The 13778-nt window shown below is 53.4% G+C and overlaps 7 protein-coding genes across 7 annotated transcripts; 5 read left to right on the top strand and 2 right to left on the bottom strand.

The window, feature by feature from the left end:
• Nucleotides 1–865: 865 nt before the first annotated feature.
• Nucleotides 866–2029, top strand: N656DRAFT_720018 (uncharacterized protein; the record flags this gene model as incomplete). Its single annotated transcript, XM_064812417.1, has 1 exon — nucleotides 866–2029. One exon carries the CDS (start codon nucleotides 866–868, stop codon nucleotides 2027–2029), a length of 1164 nt encoding a protein of 387 aa, XP_064665049.1.
• Nucleotides 2030–3542: 1513 nt separating this feature from the next.
• N656DRAFT_785262 (uncharacterized protein) lies at nucleotides 3543–4708 on the top strand. The gene has a single exon (XM_064816342.1). The coding sequence runs from the start codon at nucleotides 3576–3578 to the stop codon at nucleotides 4554–4556; it is 981 nt and encodes a 326-aa protein (XP_064665048.1). The 5' UTR covers nucleotides 3543–3575; the 3' UTR covers nucleotides 4557–4708.
• A 198-nt stretch (nucleotides 4709–4906) lies between these two features.
• Nucleotides 4907–5947, top strand: N656DRAFT_785261 (P-loop containing nucleoside triphosphate hydrolase protein). Its single transcript, XM_064816341.1, has one exon. The coding sequence runs from the start codon at nucleotides 5127–5129 to the stop codon at nucleotides 5862–5864; it is 738 nt and encodes a 245-aa protein (XP_064665047.1). The 5' UTR covers nucleotides 4907–5126; the 3' UTR covers nucleotides 5865–5947.
• Nucleotides 5948–7009: 1062 nt separating this feature from the next.
• On the top strand, nucleotides 7010–7627 carry N656DRAFT_802659 (uncharacterized protein; the record flags this gene model as incomplete). The annotated part of the gene is made up of 1 exon (XM_064818268.1): nucleotides 7010–7627. The coding sequence occupies one exon, from the start codon at nucleotides 7010–7012 to the stop codon at nucleotides 7625–7627; it is 618 nt and encodes a 205-aa protein (XP_064665046.1).
• Nucleotides 7628–7926: 299 nt separating this feature from the next.
• Nucleotides 7927–9046, bottom strand: N656DRAFT_763327 (uncharacterized protein; the record flags this gene model as incomplete). Its single annotated transcript, XM_064813293.1, has 1 exon — nucleotides 7927–9046. The coding sequence occupies one exon, from the start codon at nucleotides 9044–9046 to the stop codon at nucleotides 8018–8020; it is 1029 nt and encodes a 342-aa protein (XP_064665045.1). The 3' UTR covers nucleotides 7927–8017.
• Nucleotides 9047–10468: 1422 nt separating this feature from the next.
• N656DRAFT_720051 (uncharacterized protein) lies at nucleotides 10469–10846 on the top strand (the record flags this gene model as incomplete). The annotated part of the gene is made up of 1 exon (XM_064812421.1): nucleotides 10469–10846. A coding segment is annotated over one exon (378 nt), but the record flags the coding sequence as incomplete, so codon positions are not given.
• A 1800-nt stretch (nucleotides 10847–12646) lies between these two features.
• On the bottom strand, nucleotides 12647–13043 carry N656DRAFT_674599 (uncharacterized protein; the record flags this gene model as incomplete). Its single annotated transcript, XM_064810470.1, has 2 exons — nucleotides 12647–12751; nucleotides 12819–13043. Coding segments are annotated over 2 exons (330 nt in total), but the record flags the coding sequence as incomplete, so codon positions are not given.
• Between the last annotated feature and the right edge of the window lie 735 nt (nucleotides 13044–13778).

The raw sequence follows: 13778 nt of genomic DNA, 5'->3' as shown, positions 1-13778 counted from the left end.
GTTTTCTGCGTCATGTTACCTAGCTTATTCTCTTCATCCTGCGTTTCTTCACTCTTTTCTTCACTCCTTTCTTAACAGGTACCTACATAGTATTATATGTTGGTTCTCCAATTTCATTTCCCCAATTGTCCTCCATATTTTCATTTTATTTTTTCATCCTTTTGTTTCTTTCCTTCGCTTTTTGTTTACTTTCCCCCTGGATTTCGCCAAGTGTTGGTGTCTTGTCTGACAGCTGGCTATCAGCGGGCCACCGGCTGGAATCGTTCGCCTGGGGTCGCTCGATCGGCCGGGCCTGGGCTTCTTGAACAGCAACCGAGTTCCAGACGCGGCTGCTCCAAACTGGCTTGTTTCACACCAACCAGTGCAACCACGCAGGCCGTCCCAAGGCCGCGGTCAGCACTGCCACTGCATCTCTGCACCGCGCAATTCGCGGTCACCACAATTGGCCATCCTTCCCGCTGCGCATCCAATGAATGGCTTCGCGGGCCAATGCCGGTCCCAAAGCACCAATTTTGTGTCACGCCAACTCCCCATTGTCCCAAATTGCTGAAGTTCAGATGGGCACCTGCACGACCCGTGCCCTCGGGCCCTCAGGGCAGCAGAAGCGACTCAACTCTCCGTTTCAGGCCCAAGACTGCGAAAGGCCAGAAACATTGCCTTCAGGTCATTTCCCGTCCGCCGTGGTCGCCGGATGCGCACAACAACATCGCGACCCGAAAGTGAAGCAGGTCGGCTCGCGATGTGCTGCCGTATAAACAAGCGGGCTCCTTGCCCCGGATGATCGACGATGATCAACGATCGTTTCGAAACAATCATCATCTGATACATACTTTGTCTACTAACAGCGATCGAAATGTTCACGGCTATGGAATTCAGGCCCAATGACAGCTCTATCACGAGCGAGACGGCTCCTCTTATCGAGCCCGTCGGATCCGAGAGCGACACCGACCTGTTCATGGTTCCCCTGAAGCGGCCTTCTAGAAGGAATGCGCCATCTCGATACAGGAACGTGAAGCTTAGATCTCCTCCCAGATCTCCTCTTAGGTCTCCGCCGCCGGTTCCACGAGCCCGGTCGCCGAATAAAACCAATCCGTTCCGGAGCCCCGGCGTGTCTGGGACCGCCACGAAAACCCAAACTCCTCCCATGTATGCATCGCCTCTGATGTCCCCGGAATCCAGTTCCGTGCAGCATCGTCCAAACAGCAATGCATCCCCAAATCCGCAGGGCTCGGCAGTGAATCATACCATGGCCAATCCGGGGTCTCTGGCTTACCAGAGCCCGGCGATGTCGGGCAGAGCTACCAAGGCCGGCTCCTCCGCCGTCATCATGTCTCCGGAGACGGGCACAGGCTCAAGCAGGCACAGCCCGCAACCGGACTCGCGCGCCGATTTCTCAACCTGCAAGGACAGCCCATCCACCAAGGCGTCCTCGGTCTACGACACCCCGCAAATCATCACACCCGACGGGCATAAGGCAGACTCGGAGGAGGCCAAGCTCAACCAGCAACAACCACCCGAAATCCCGCCCCTCTCCGCCGCGCGCACCCTCCGCAACAACCACAACAACAACGACCTCTCCCAATTCCAATCCCGCGCCCAAAAGCAGGTCGAGAACCTAGGCCTCGCCCTCCAACTCCAAACCATCGAACCCTCCCTCCTAAGCGTGCCCCAGGCACAACCCAGCGCGAAATGGACGGTCCCGGACTCGCCCAGGGAACGGCTGTCGCAGCTGCGGGCGACGCCCGACTCGGCGTACGACCGCGCGCGCCAGATGGAGGTGCGCCGCAGCGAGTGGAAGCGCGCCGTCTATAGGTTTCCGGTCAAGGGGAAATCGCACTGGATTATTGATGTCGATTTGACCGAGAGCTCGCATGCCCGGCTGGCGGATGTCGCGAGAAGGAGCTCGGAGGGGTTTGAGTGGAATGGGGATTATGAGCTGGCTAATATTTATAATGTCCTTGCGGTGGCGCATGCGAAGTTGGTGGAGGAGATGAGGGATGAGAGGAGGTTGATGGCTCATAAGAGGTGATTCGAGTAGGAGGGGAGTTGGGGTTGGTAATTACCTCAGTGGAATGGGATGGTGTGCAGGCGTGCTATCCGTATGGTGTGGGATATCTGCTGTTTGTATGCTTGGCTTTTGTTTTGGGGCGTTGGGGTTATGGTCTGTTGAGAACTGGGAGTTGATATTGATAAGGTACCGTGGCCCGCCATCGGCGTTCACCGGACATGGTAGGCATGCTTAAAAGAAAGGCGTATGTAGCATAGAATCACACGAGCTGTTTCTGTGCTTTATACAGTATGATTCGAACATCCCCCTTCATTTGGTTTGAATCATATCAAGTATGAGGAATAAGCCACTCGCGCTCGATGAGGCTATACTCAGAGGTGAAATGAATCTTATCCAGCCCCGCTTATGAGACGGGTGAGACGCTTGCGTACAGGTAGGTTCAGAACTTAATTGTCTAAGGCATGTTTAGTCTAGGTAACACCGTGGATAAAGTAACCTAGGGGGGACGGGAGTAATAAATGGCGTGGAGGAGGGCTAGCAGGACGCGGCGGACAGGATACAGGGGCAAACGCCATCATTGCGGACATTCTCAAGACTTGTTCCTCCTTGCCAGCAGACGAACGTTCCTTGGTTCTGGAAAACTCCACAGAGCTTGAACCCAGCCTGAAGAGGATTTGCTTGCTCTGGGCGGCGTAAACGTCATGAGACAATATACGGAGCATGATCAGGGAAATATGAACTCTAGCCTCATGGCCTTGGTCCGTTGCGAATGAGCTATCTAGGGAAAAGAAGTATAATTCTTCGGGGTGTTTAACTGACCGACCAAGGGCACAGCTCAATAAGTGCCCATGCCCTCCCAATGCCGTCATTTGCAGGTAGCTGGGCTGCAGACTCGCCACCTACAGCTAGTAACCGCGGAGTCGCAGACCGATCCAACCTCTGACCGGCGAACTCGAGAAGGATGCCGACGCCTATGTGGTCCTTCCAAGATGCGGCGACACGTAACGGTGTCCAAACCTCGTGATCTGTGACGTTGACATCTGCACCTGCAAGTGGCACTGTGGCAGCATCTTAGGCATCTTAGCAATGGTCAAGAACCCAGCGGCTCGTTCCCCGAAGTCTAGTCCGCAAGCGCCCAATATAACATACCTACCTAGGCAGCCCATCATGAATTGACAGCCTTCCTTGGTAGACATGTGCGCCGAAACCGGTTAGAGGAGAGGGAATTGAGCAGGTTATCATCTTGGATGAGCTCGTAAGCCAAGTGTCTCGTCACAGTTTGTGGCTGCGGCGCTGCCCGTCCTCAGTGCATGTAGGCCAATCATGCTGGTCCAAACCAAGAAAATTCAAAGGGCGGCTACCGGGCCGGTTCAATACGTCTAAGTTGCAGATGCAATGGGGAACGAATGTTCAGCTGAGGACAATGAGGCGATGTCAAGCTGTACTGCTGTAGGGTGCCTCAGAAGGCTCAGATCATGATAAAATCCCAGAGTCGTGCTTTGAACTGTTCCAAACTGTTCAACTACTGTAGTGATTTCCGAATATTCTTGACATTACCTACTGTAGCATGGCGGTCATGATTGCGCCGTGGAATCCCGATGCACTTCTGCGCATCAGGGGCAACGCGAAACAAGGAGAAATCCAATGCTCCGGCATCAATCGCAGCGCCAAAAGAAGGGGCTCACGATGCGGATTTCACAAATATAAGGACAACAAAGACAACATCAAAGTTCAAAAGAGGCTCCTATCGCTAGCAAGCAAGGCCCCCTCCCAAGTCACCCTCCAAGATCTCGCTGAACTGGCGGAACTATGCCTTTGCAGGGACAACCACTATTATCAAAAGGACGACCTTGCCGAGGAATGGATGGAGATGGTGGAGGGGTTTGCAGCTATCCAACTTGCCGCTGAGACACATCTTGCGGCCCGTCTCGACGAAGAAACAAACGCCAAGCAAGTCGCCGAACAAGAGCTCAACGACGCCCAGACCAAAATCTCAAATCTGTCAGTTGAGATTGGGAGTCTCAAGGCTCGTCTAGCGCAAGTCGAGCTGGACAGAACTTTGGCGGAGGACAAGTTGGCGAAAGTAACAACGGATCTTGAAGTACAAGCTCAGAGGTACAAGAATCTTCTCCACAAGGTTAAGAAAGTACACGACTACAAGGTTCAGGCCCTTGACAACCAGTTGGCGGCGGCGAACACCAAGTGCGCCAGCCTTGAACAGGAGATGGACGCCAAACTCTCATTGGCGTCGAAGGAACGTCAGTCTTTGTCGGAAGAGCTTGCCAAGCTCAAGCGCCAGTTGGAGGATGCCACCGAACAAAACCGCAGCTTGACCACGGAGAATGCGGACTTGGAACAACAGCTGCGAACCACTACACAAGTTTTGGGGCAAAAACATCAACGAATTTCCATGTTCGAGAGAGAACTAGAGGTAGAGAGAACAAAACCACTCTTGGTTCGGGAAGGCCAGGAGAAACAACGAGGTCGAAGTTGGCTTGGTCGACTTGGGCGGTGGTTCAGGGGAAGACGATCCGAGTCCCAAGTATAAACGGCGAATGGACCGAACTTCAAGGTCGTGGACTAGTGGAGGACGGATATAGTTCAATTTTGTACTTTGTTCCACATGGTGTTATGGATTACTAGTAGGTACTATGACATTGCTCTAGAGTAGGTACCCTTCCTTCAACTTGTCGGTTTACAGGCATCACATGTAATCCTCGTATCATGAGTCTCAACCATCCGCATCGTGAATCACCCTTTGTGCTCCAATTCTCTGAAGATGCACACGCCGAAGGTCAAGGCATGTTGTGATTGGTGCTGGGCCTAACTATAAGCTACGGCCCGGAGTCGCGGAGCAAATCGGGTCAGAAACTGAACTTCATGCCGACTCGTCGCTTACTTAAGGTACCTCTTCACCGACATCAGGCAACATTCGAGTCCTCCAAACACAAAAAAGCTTACCCAAACCATTCATCATTATACAACCCAGACTCTCGAAAGCTACAGGTCCAGAGAAAACAGGTATCTCAACTTTGCCATCTACCTTAGGCGGCAAAGCCTTCCCCAGGCCAGACACCGACATACCCCGGAACAACCACACCAGCAAACAACAACGACAATGACCTCGCTCCTCACTACCGCCCTCTCTACCCTCCATTCCCTCTGCTCCTCCCTCATCCCAACCACCAACCCCAAGCGCATTACCCTCCTCGTCACCGGCCTCGACAACTCCGGCAAGACCACCCTCCTGCACCGCATGCGCAAACCAGCTCATGAACCGGGCTCCGGCTCTGGTTCATCCCATACACTCGCCTTCTTCCCTATATCTACATCTCTAACCGATATTAAACTCACCACCACAACCGGCAAACACCTTGTCCTAAACCCAATCGACCTCGGAGGCTTCTGCTATCGCGACCACCCAGGGGGAATCCAACAGTTATGGCGGGATTACCTATATGCTGCCGACGTGGATGGGATTGTGCTCGTCGTGGATGCCGCTGATTGGGGGCGGCTTGATAAAGCTGGGACGTTGCTCCGGGATCTTTTAGGGGTTCTAGGCGAGTTTGAGAGGGAGGGCCCGGGGGCTAGCAAACCGATACCCGTGCTGGTGTTGGGGAATAAGATCGATGCGGTTGGGGCGGTTTCAGAGAAGGAGTTGAGGAGGGTCATGGGGGTTCCTATCTGGGGTGAGAATAAGAGAGGCAGGAGCAGGAGGGATGCGGAGGGAAAGGGAGAGGGAGAGGGAGAAGCGACCCGGCCGGTGGAGTTGTTTATGTGCACGGTGGTGATGGGCCAGGGGTACCAAGAGGGGTTTGAGTGGTTAGCAGGTTCTTTAGAATCCGAACTACTTTAGGTAACTTGTAGGTCACGGCAAAAATTAGCCCGTATGTGGCCACCACCTGTACAATCTACAGCGCGGCGTGGTCTACGGTGGAAGTCCCTTGCTAGCGGTAATGTTTCTACTCTTTCTGGCTCTGTTTTGTAACAAGAGACAAGGCCATACGGCAGATGAACTCGGCGCCTCTCCCCCGCAGCAAGGCTGCGACAGATCCAGAGGTTTAGATACATGTAAGTACCTACCTTATGGATCCGACCCCGGGAATGGACGCTCGACGACTAGGCACATGACTCGATTACACCGAAATCAGCCAACCGAAGCGGTTAACAAAGATCGAGCTGGCTATGTCTTGTTGTTTTGGACCAACTTTTCCCGTTCTGATGCGGTAAGTGCCGATGCAGCAGGACATGAGCTGATCTTTGTGTGAAAGAGACACCTTGTCCTTACCTGTCCCCATACTACAACAGCTTGTTTGCAGCTTCGCTCGTGGCGCCAGGGTCCAGTCCTTACTGACGGTTGGCGAAAACAGTAGTCCCGTTTACCAAGGTCCCGCTTCAGGTGAAGAATTGCCCAAGCGAGTGGCAGGACTCACCAGGTTACGGGCGGTCGACGCGGAGCACCGTATCAGGTCAAGTCAGGAGATTACAGAAGATGCGATCATGCAACAGATTCTCAATTTTGCCACATTTTCAACGCTTTTTGTCCCTCATAACCCTTGGCGCCGGCTAGGGGCCACGGGTCAACGGTCAGTCGCTGTCGGGAGCTCTGAAAGAGAGTGAAGGACGTCTTTGCTTCGAGACAAAGAAATCATTGTGACCTCAGTCAACCCCTTGCGCCTCGCCTGGTCCCAGGAGCCAGCGCCATGTCTCCATGTGTGTCTCGTCCGCCAGATAGATCCTGCCTTGCACATTTGCTCCTGCTGCGAAGTTGACGATGGAAGCAATGCTCGCTAGGCTCAATAGAGTAATTATACCGTTTCGCGGTGGTAGGTTTTGCATATAAGTATAAACTAAAGATGGACCGATGGACGCGACAGCTGGAAACGGTTTTGTCCACCAAGCCTGACGTCCTCAAGACAACATCTTACCGGTATTGCTTACCTTAATTCACCATACGCCGTTCGAAACGCAACACAGAAACATACCTACTCTTTAATGGCAATGACAACCAACAACCCAGCCCAGCCCGGCGACAGCGACAGCGACGGCTGCGGCGACGCAAACAACGATTACAACACGCTCGAACCCTACTATGAGACGGATCACCTCGTCTTTCTCGTCCACGTCCCGCGCTTGACTCGTAAGGGATATATCAGGTATCTCTACGTCGATCTCAAAGATGTCATTCAGCCAAAATCCTTGGGTGGCGGCGCCCACAGGGGCCATATGTTCAAGTTCTCCGTCAAGATCATGCAGGCCAGAGCGGGGGACACAACAACAACACCCGATGGCCCGGGCAACGACGGCAGAGTGCCAGAGGGGGTCGTCAGGGTACATGTAACCAGCCAGTCTTGCCAGGACCCGTTACACCGCTATCCAGCGGCCCGAATGCGCCCCATAGGCCGGGTCCGGCGCGACGCATGTCCCGACGACGTCAGGCGGGCTTATGAAGAAGTCCGAGACCAACTTGAAGCCGACCTCGACCTCGAGTGTTGCCATAACTGGACCGACGCCGCCATTCAAAGGCTCCGCGACTCTGGAGTGCTGCGAGAGCTACGCCCCCACGACGACCCGGCTGTGCGGTTCGGCAAAGACGCTGTCAATGACGGTACCTTCTGATGGGTTGTCATTTATGTTGGCACTTGGCAGGGTGCGAGCATGGAGCTGGAGCTGGGAGCGACTGAGGAAAAACGTCGTTACGTCGATGGTGGTTTGAGACGATACTATTGAGACTGCTAGGGCGGGCAGGGGGTAAGTGTGTCATATATGAGTACCAGTGCGGCTGGTTCGTAATGGTTTCATGTTGGCTGGATAAGTTCTTTTCTAGGGCTCTTCGACTGTGAAAAGAAACTACATGTATGTACCTGAGGTTACCTTAGCTGGTACCTACTATATACTATCTACCTTAAGATACCTACCCCAACGCACTTGAACAAGCGACCTTGTGAGAACTACTAGTACCGTCCCAGACGCTCCTCCTACATATTGCTCTGTGATAAAATACAAGTATCAATTGCCCCCCATTCCCCCCACTGACTTCACCTTCTCCTGCTGACCCTCCCCGAGTGCAATCGGGGCCGTGGGCGACTTTGACAAGGACTCTTGAAGGCAATCTAGGTGGGTATGCCACAGCGTGTACTCAATGTCGTGCTCGGTCCCGAAAATCTGCAACAGATGGTCATCCCAGTCGTCGTGGTTCTGATGCGAGTAAGCTTTGCAAGGGTCCCAGAACTTGGGATACCACCCCGCATTCTCCCAATCTATGACGACAACGCGCCCGTCGTCGGCCATGAGAATGTTACATCGCTCCCAGTCGCCGTGTGAGAAGACTGGCGTGCTGTCCCGCTTGAACGTGGCGTGGTACAAGCGCCGCCAGAGTTGCCCGCGGCGTTCCTCTGCCTCGCGCCCCGTCCAATCCTCTCCCTTGCGCCCCGTGAAATCCTCCCATCTTCTAAGCATCTTTTTCCAGGCTAGGAACATACCCTCGGCGAACTCGTCTATCGTCTTGTGCGGTCCCCTGATCTCGGGCTCCGGATGCGGTGTGAGCATGTGGAAGTCTAAAAGCTCCCGGGCCATATAGCGCCCTTCCCAAGCGGAGCCGAAGTAGCCCGGCGAAGGGACGCTGCGCAGCTCCTTCATGTAGCCGCAGAGCTTGGTCGTGATCTCTTGCTTCTTGTCCGGCCCGATGTCGTTCCAGATGTCGCCGAGGATTTTCCCAGCGATATACTCCATGACGATGAAACAGACAGCATCCCCGTCAATCTCTTTCTCCATGATGGCGTAGACCTTGGGTACTGGGATATTGGTCACCTGCGTCACGAAGAGCTGGTTGAGGCCCTCTTGCACGCTCGTCCTCGATCCGAGTTTGACAGCAAAGTGCTCGCGGATGCGGAGAACAGGGGTCGTTCGCCAGCAGGAGACGAGGGGGGTATCCTTGCCGTACCACAAAGCGAGGATCTCGTCGATCGTTGGCAGAGGCGCGGGGAGCTCATCGGCCGGGGCATAGTATGGAATCGTGGGTTTCGGAGGCAGGGTCATGCATTTTGCAGCCATGGCGGTGCGGTGCGTGTAGCTTTTGTTTTCCCTTCTCGACTGGCTTTGCTGACGATAATAGACGGGAGTGTTCTGGTTTTGCAACTTGACAGCACATCCAAGCAGGCACAGAAGTAGGGATACGAAGAAACCCCTGGCAGATGGGATGGTTGATGCAGAAGATTGTAAGAGAGAGCAGAGGGCAATTCGATTCGCACAGCGGCCAATTGCTTTATTGTTATACTAGTACCGCTATGCCCGAGTCGGGCACTATCATCCTTTGGTCAGTATTGCGCGCTATGGACCTGGTCTTCACTTTTTCACTGTGCCGGATCCGGCAGTCCTGCCGGTGGCTGTCAAAGACGGGTGAGTCCAGCCGTTGTCTTTCTGCTTTGTCGGGTTGGGGGAAGTCGGGGCGGCGGAAGGGGCAGTCGGGGCTGAGATGCTGGACCTGTGCCGCAAATAGACGCTCGAGGACAACGGCATGGAGCTAGACGGATAGCTTGGGCCATACCTATGGGTGGATGAATTTCCAGGAGACAAAGCGGGTTATTCGTTTCCTCGACTCGATGCGCCACATGTATGTGTGCGCCCAAAGGCTGCACGTGGGTACGGCTAAGGCAGCCAATACAAACAAAACAAGCAAATTGGTAGGGTCGAGGGCCGGCGATGCTTGCCCTCGAGCCCATCCAGTCACGGTCCCTTTATGCCGAATACGTCGAGTGGGAAGCACTTCCCCGGGTGCTCTCTCAAGGACTCCATCACTTCGAGCGGTGCCTTTGATCCTTTACCTTTGATCCAGAATGGTCGTCTCATTCCAAACCAAAATTAGGATAACCGCTGAAATATACTATGGTTATAGTGGACAAAGATAGGTAGTTGTACCTATTCATCCTTGAGTACCTGTAGTTACTTACCTCAAGGACCTGATACAGAGATATAGATGAAGAGGTGGGATCGGGGGCAGCGCATCTTTGCTACGGGGGCAATGAATAGACCCCTGCTCCTAGAGGTGCTTTACCTCAACGTTCCCGGTGAGAGCGATGCCATTTTCTCTCTGCCCCTGAATCTCAGCAAGAAGTTGCGGCCGAACCACTATTGGTCAGTCAATCTGGAAGACAACAATCAAGAATCCCATCACTAGTGGGCAATACGCACTGGATTTGTGCCTCACTGTGTAATTCCAACAATCGGCTGTGGGCGGGAGGACCATTCGTTACTTGCAGGTTTGACTATAGGCACCTAGTTACACGAAGCTATAGGGAGAGATGGATAATGCAGCTACTATCAATCCGGGACCAGTCAACTTGTCCTGTTCATATCCAATGATGAGGGACGACCTGCAAGAACCCCGCAACTCGAGATCATAAAATGTCTGCCTGATCTGACTCCGGATCTCCTACCCTTTCAACTTATTCATGGTCAATCATGAACTTCTCGTATCCGTCAACTGCCGGCGCCGAAGACCTTCGGTTGCTGCAACCGATCTCCATCACGCACACTTTTCTGCATTTTGATCTCATTAAAGTTCGCCGGGCCGCTGCGCCAGCCTACACTGCTGTCTCTTATACCTGGGGTAACGACCAAGCAACCGAGATAATTTATCTAAATGGCCAAAAATTCCACGTGAGGCCAAACCTCTGGTCCTGCCTTCATTATATCGGCCAGGACGCACGAAACCTGGGACTCAAACTGTGGGTTGACGCCATCTGCATCGACCAGAGGAGCGACGATGAGAAGAACGCCCAAGTCCGCCGTATGGATGAGACGTACCGAAGCGCAGCCCACGTTTCCGTCTGGCTCGGCCTTCCCAGACTCCCCTATCATATGGTTATACCAGACCACCTACAGCCTATCAAGACACTTGAAGTTGACTCGTGTCCTTGGTCCGATGATCTCGACGACCTCGCCAATCGTCCATACTGGTCTCGTGTCTGGGTAATCCAGGAATTCCTACTCGGCCAGGACATTTTCTTGTACTGCGGCAACTCCAAGGTACACTGGGCAGACTTCCAATTTCGTCTCTGCATGGCGGCTGGCATTTCCGAGCACATGTATGATGCCAGCTTTAGCACCCCCGGTCATCCCGCCAATCAAGCCACTGCTGCGTTCCGTGCCCTGCCGCTGGTCATGGCAAGACACGTCGACAAGCACCCCGAGATCCAACAGCCGCTCTACGACCTGCTTATAAGCCACTACCGAGCGGAATGCACTAACACTCGTGACAAGATATTTGGCTTATTGGGCCTTGTCACTCCTGACGAGAGGGTCCTACTGGAGCGTTTCTTTCCCAACTACAACATGTCGGAGGACCATGTGCGTATTGTTGCGTTGGCGCACATTTTGCAGTATAGCATCCCCGGGAAGGGCGCTGCAAAGGTCGACGTCAAGTCAGATGAGCTTTTCTTTGGACTTGGTGGGCCCCAATCGGTGACGGAAAGACGACGACTTCTCCGGCGGGCGAGAATAGAGGCGTTTGACTATATCGGGGCTGAGAATGCCGGCGAGGTTTCACTGATTCTTGCTGATCGGGATGGTATGGAGGAATACGTGGGGGCTCTTGATGGTGATGACGAAGATGTAGAAGAGATGGTGCTAGTCTCCCAGAGCGGACCCAGAATTGGCTCGGCTCTCGTATTTACTCTGGTGGTTGCATTTGTGGCTTTTGTTGGTTGGCGGTACGGATTTCTCAAGGACATTGTTCCTTCCACTGTTTAGGTACGTAGGTAGCTTGGATAGTACTACTAGTACTCTGGTTTCAAGATTTCCCGTGAGAGGAGGGGGGATGTGTTAAGACATCCATCGCAGTCAGGGTCCAAGGAAATGCTTTACGTGCTCTCGCGGCATCTACAGACCGGCAAGGGCGAGTGCGATATGCATCTCAAGGACAAACACAACAATACACCAGTTCACCTGGCGGTCCACTCGGGCTCTGTTCGAGTCTTGAGCTTCTCGTTAGGTGCAGGAGGAGGTGCGAACAAGTTACAAGCGGAACAGAGATAGGCGAAATTGGGAACTCCTGTGGAGACCTGGATGCCTTGCCTCGAAGAAGGGCCTGTAGCTAACATCACTGCCTTGGGGATAGCGAAGCCGCATCTGAAACGTTCGAAAAGTGACATGTTGGAGAGTTTTGTGGATTTGTTTCAGTGGTATGACCCTCTTTGGAGGCTCTAAGGGGGGATGAGGAGTTGACTTGCAGGGCTTGACGTTGGCGATCTGGTGCAGTCGAGAATAAGATACCTACCTACCTGGGTACAGGTGATTTAGCAAACCCAAACATCAATCACCTGAGGCATGAACTGGTGGTCGGGGAGTCAATCCCTCCTGGCCCCATCTTGATAATGGTTCACTTCACACAAACGACTAAAATACCTACTTACATGTACTGTATGCAGAGCACTCATAGTGCCTAACGCTACTAGTACATGATGTAGGTACCTATGTAGTCAAGTTCCAGTCTATCTCCCCGGGCCAAGTCCAAATCCTGCGTCAGGCACCCAAGACAACCTGGAAGCTCTAATATCGTCGGCAAGCGGTCCAGGTTGCTCTGACCCAGGTCGGGCAGATCTTTGGCGCAGCGCAGTCCGTGTCCTGGTGCATGATGTCGTTGAGCATGACCTGCCCACAGTGGTTTGTGTGGTGCCATTCGGTTAGGTAGCTGTCAATAGGCCGATGCTCAAGAATTGCTTTGTGCATCTTCTTCATCATATACTGTGTGTGAGGTGGCCAATTAGAAACAGAATCGTTGACAGGTCCATGCATCAGAAAGACAACTTACAAAGCAGTGGACGGTGTGGTAATCCTTCTGCGTGAACAACTTGGGGTGGTCACCACGGTGAATGATGTCCATGCTCAACTTGGTCTCGGGTTTGAGCTTGGGCTCGGTATGCCACGAGAAGTTGGTTTGGCTGAAGAACTCGGCGATCAGCTCGCCATCGTAGCATTCGGGGCGCACCCAGATCCAGCTCATGGGATCGAACACGCAGCCCAGCGCGCGGGCTTCCTCGACCGTCTCGGTCTGGCCACAGTCACCATATTCAACCGTAGCCACGGTGGAGAGCCGGTGTACGCCCACGGCCGTGTAAATGATGGAGATGCTGCAGACCAGAGCAACTGCCCCAAGAACAATTCTCAGGAGCCAGCTTGTAGCCCTCGGGCGCCGAGACGCCATCAACGAGTCTTTCATGTGTTCGTGTAGTAGAGTCATGCCAGATCCGTCCTCACTGACATCGAACGAAGTCTTCTGCATGGGGTCGTTGTTGTGAGACATGGTGTGGATGGCTGTTGCCAAGGGATTCGAAGACGATGGTGGGAGAAGATGGCAATGGATCTAAGATTTGGAGGAGAAGGTGTTGTTTGAGGAAGAAAGTCAGTGAGGGCGAGGTGGACTTGAGCTCCGAAGAGTTCAAACCTGGCTAGGTCACTTACACTAGGATCAACGGCAGCATCAAGATGATTCAAGTACATACAGGTGCCGATTATTATGACTCCTACATGCACCGGCCCTTCATCACTACGAGCGTCTATGCATTTCGCGTGTTATTTCCGATCCATGTCTCGCTCGCGGTGGATCTAGTTTGGGGACTCACATCGTGACACCCTGCTGGTCGTGGTCAAGATCCTTTGGTGCATACATGTAGGGGGCATTCGTAGGAATGATGTTGATGGGCACCGTTTTCACCTCCGTTATGGAGGACAGCCTTAGTACTTGCAGGAGGATCAATACTTGGGCACACCC

Source organism: Canariomyces notabilis (genome assembly GCF_033297395.1).
Source record: "Canariomyces notabilis strain CBS 508.74 unplaced genomic scaffold N656scaffold_42, whole genome shotgun sequence".
NCBI classification, from domain to species: Eukaryota; Fungi; Ascomycota; class Sordariomycetes; order Sordariales; family Chaetomiaceae; genus Canariomyces; species Canariomyces notabilis.
Note: the sequence above shows the minus strand (reverse complement) of the source record. Positions and strands in the feature narration are given on the sequence as shown.

Excerpts from the sequence above, each read along its gene's own strand:
- N656DRAFT_785261 (XM_064816341.1), top strand. The coding sequence starts at position 5,127 with ATGACCTCGCTCCTCACTACCGCCCTCTCTACCCTCCATTCCCTCTGC.
- N656DRAFT_785262 (XM_064816342.1), top strand. The coding sequence starts at position 3,576 with ATGGCGGTCATGATTGCGCCGTGGAATCCCGATGCACTTCTGCGCATC.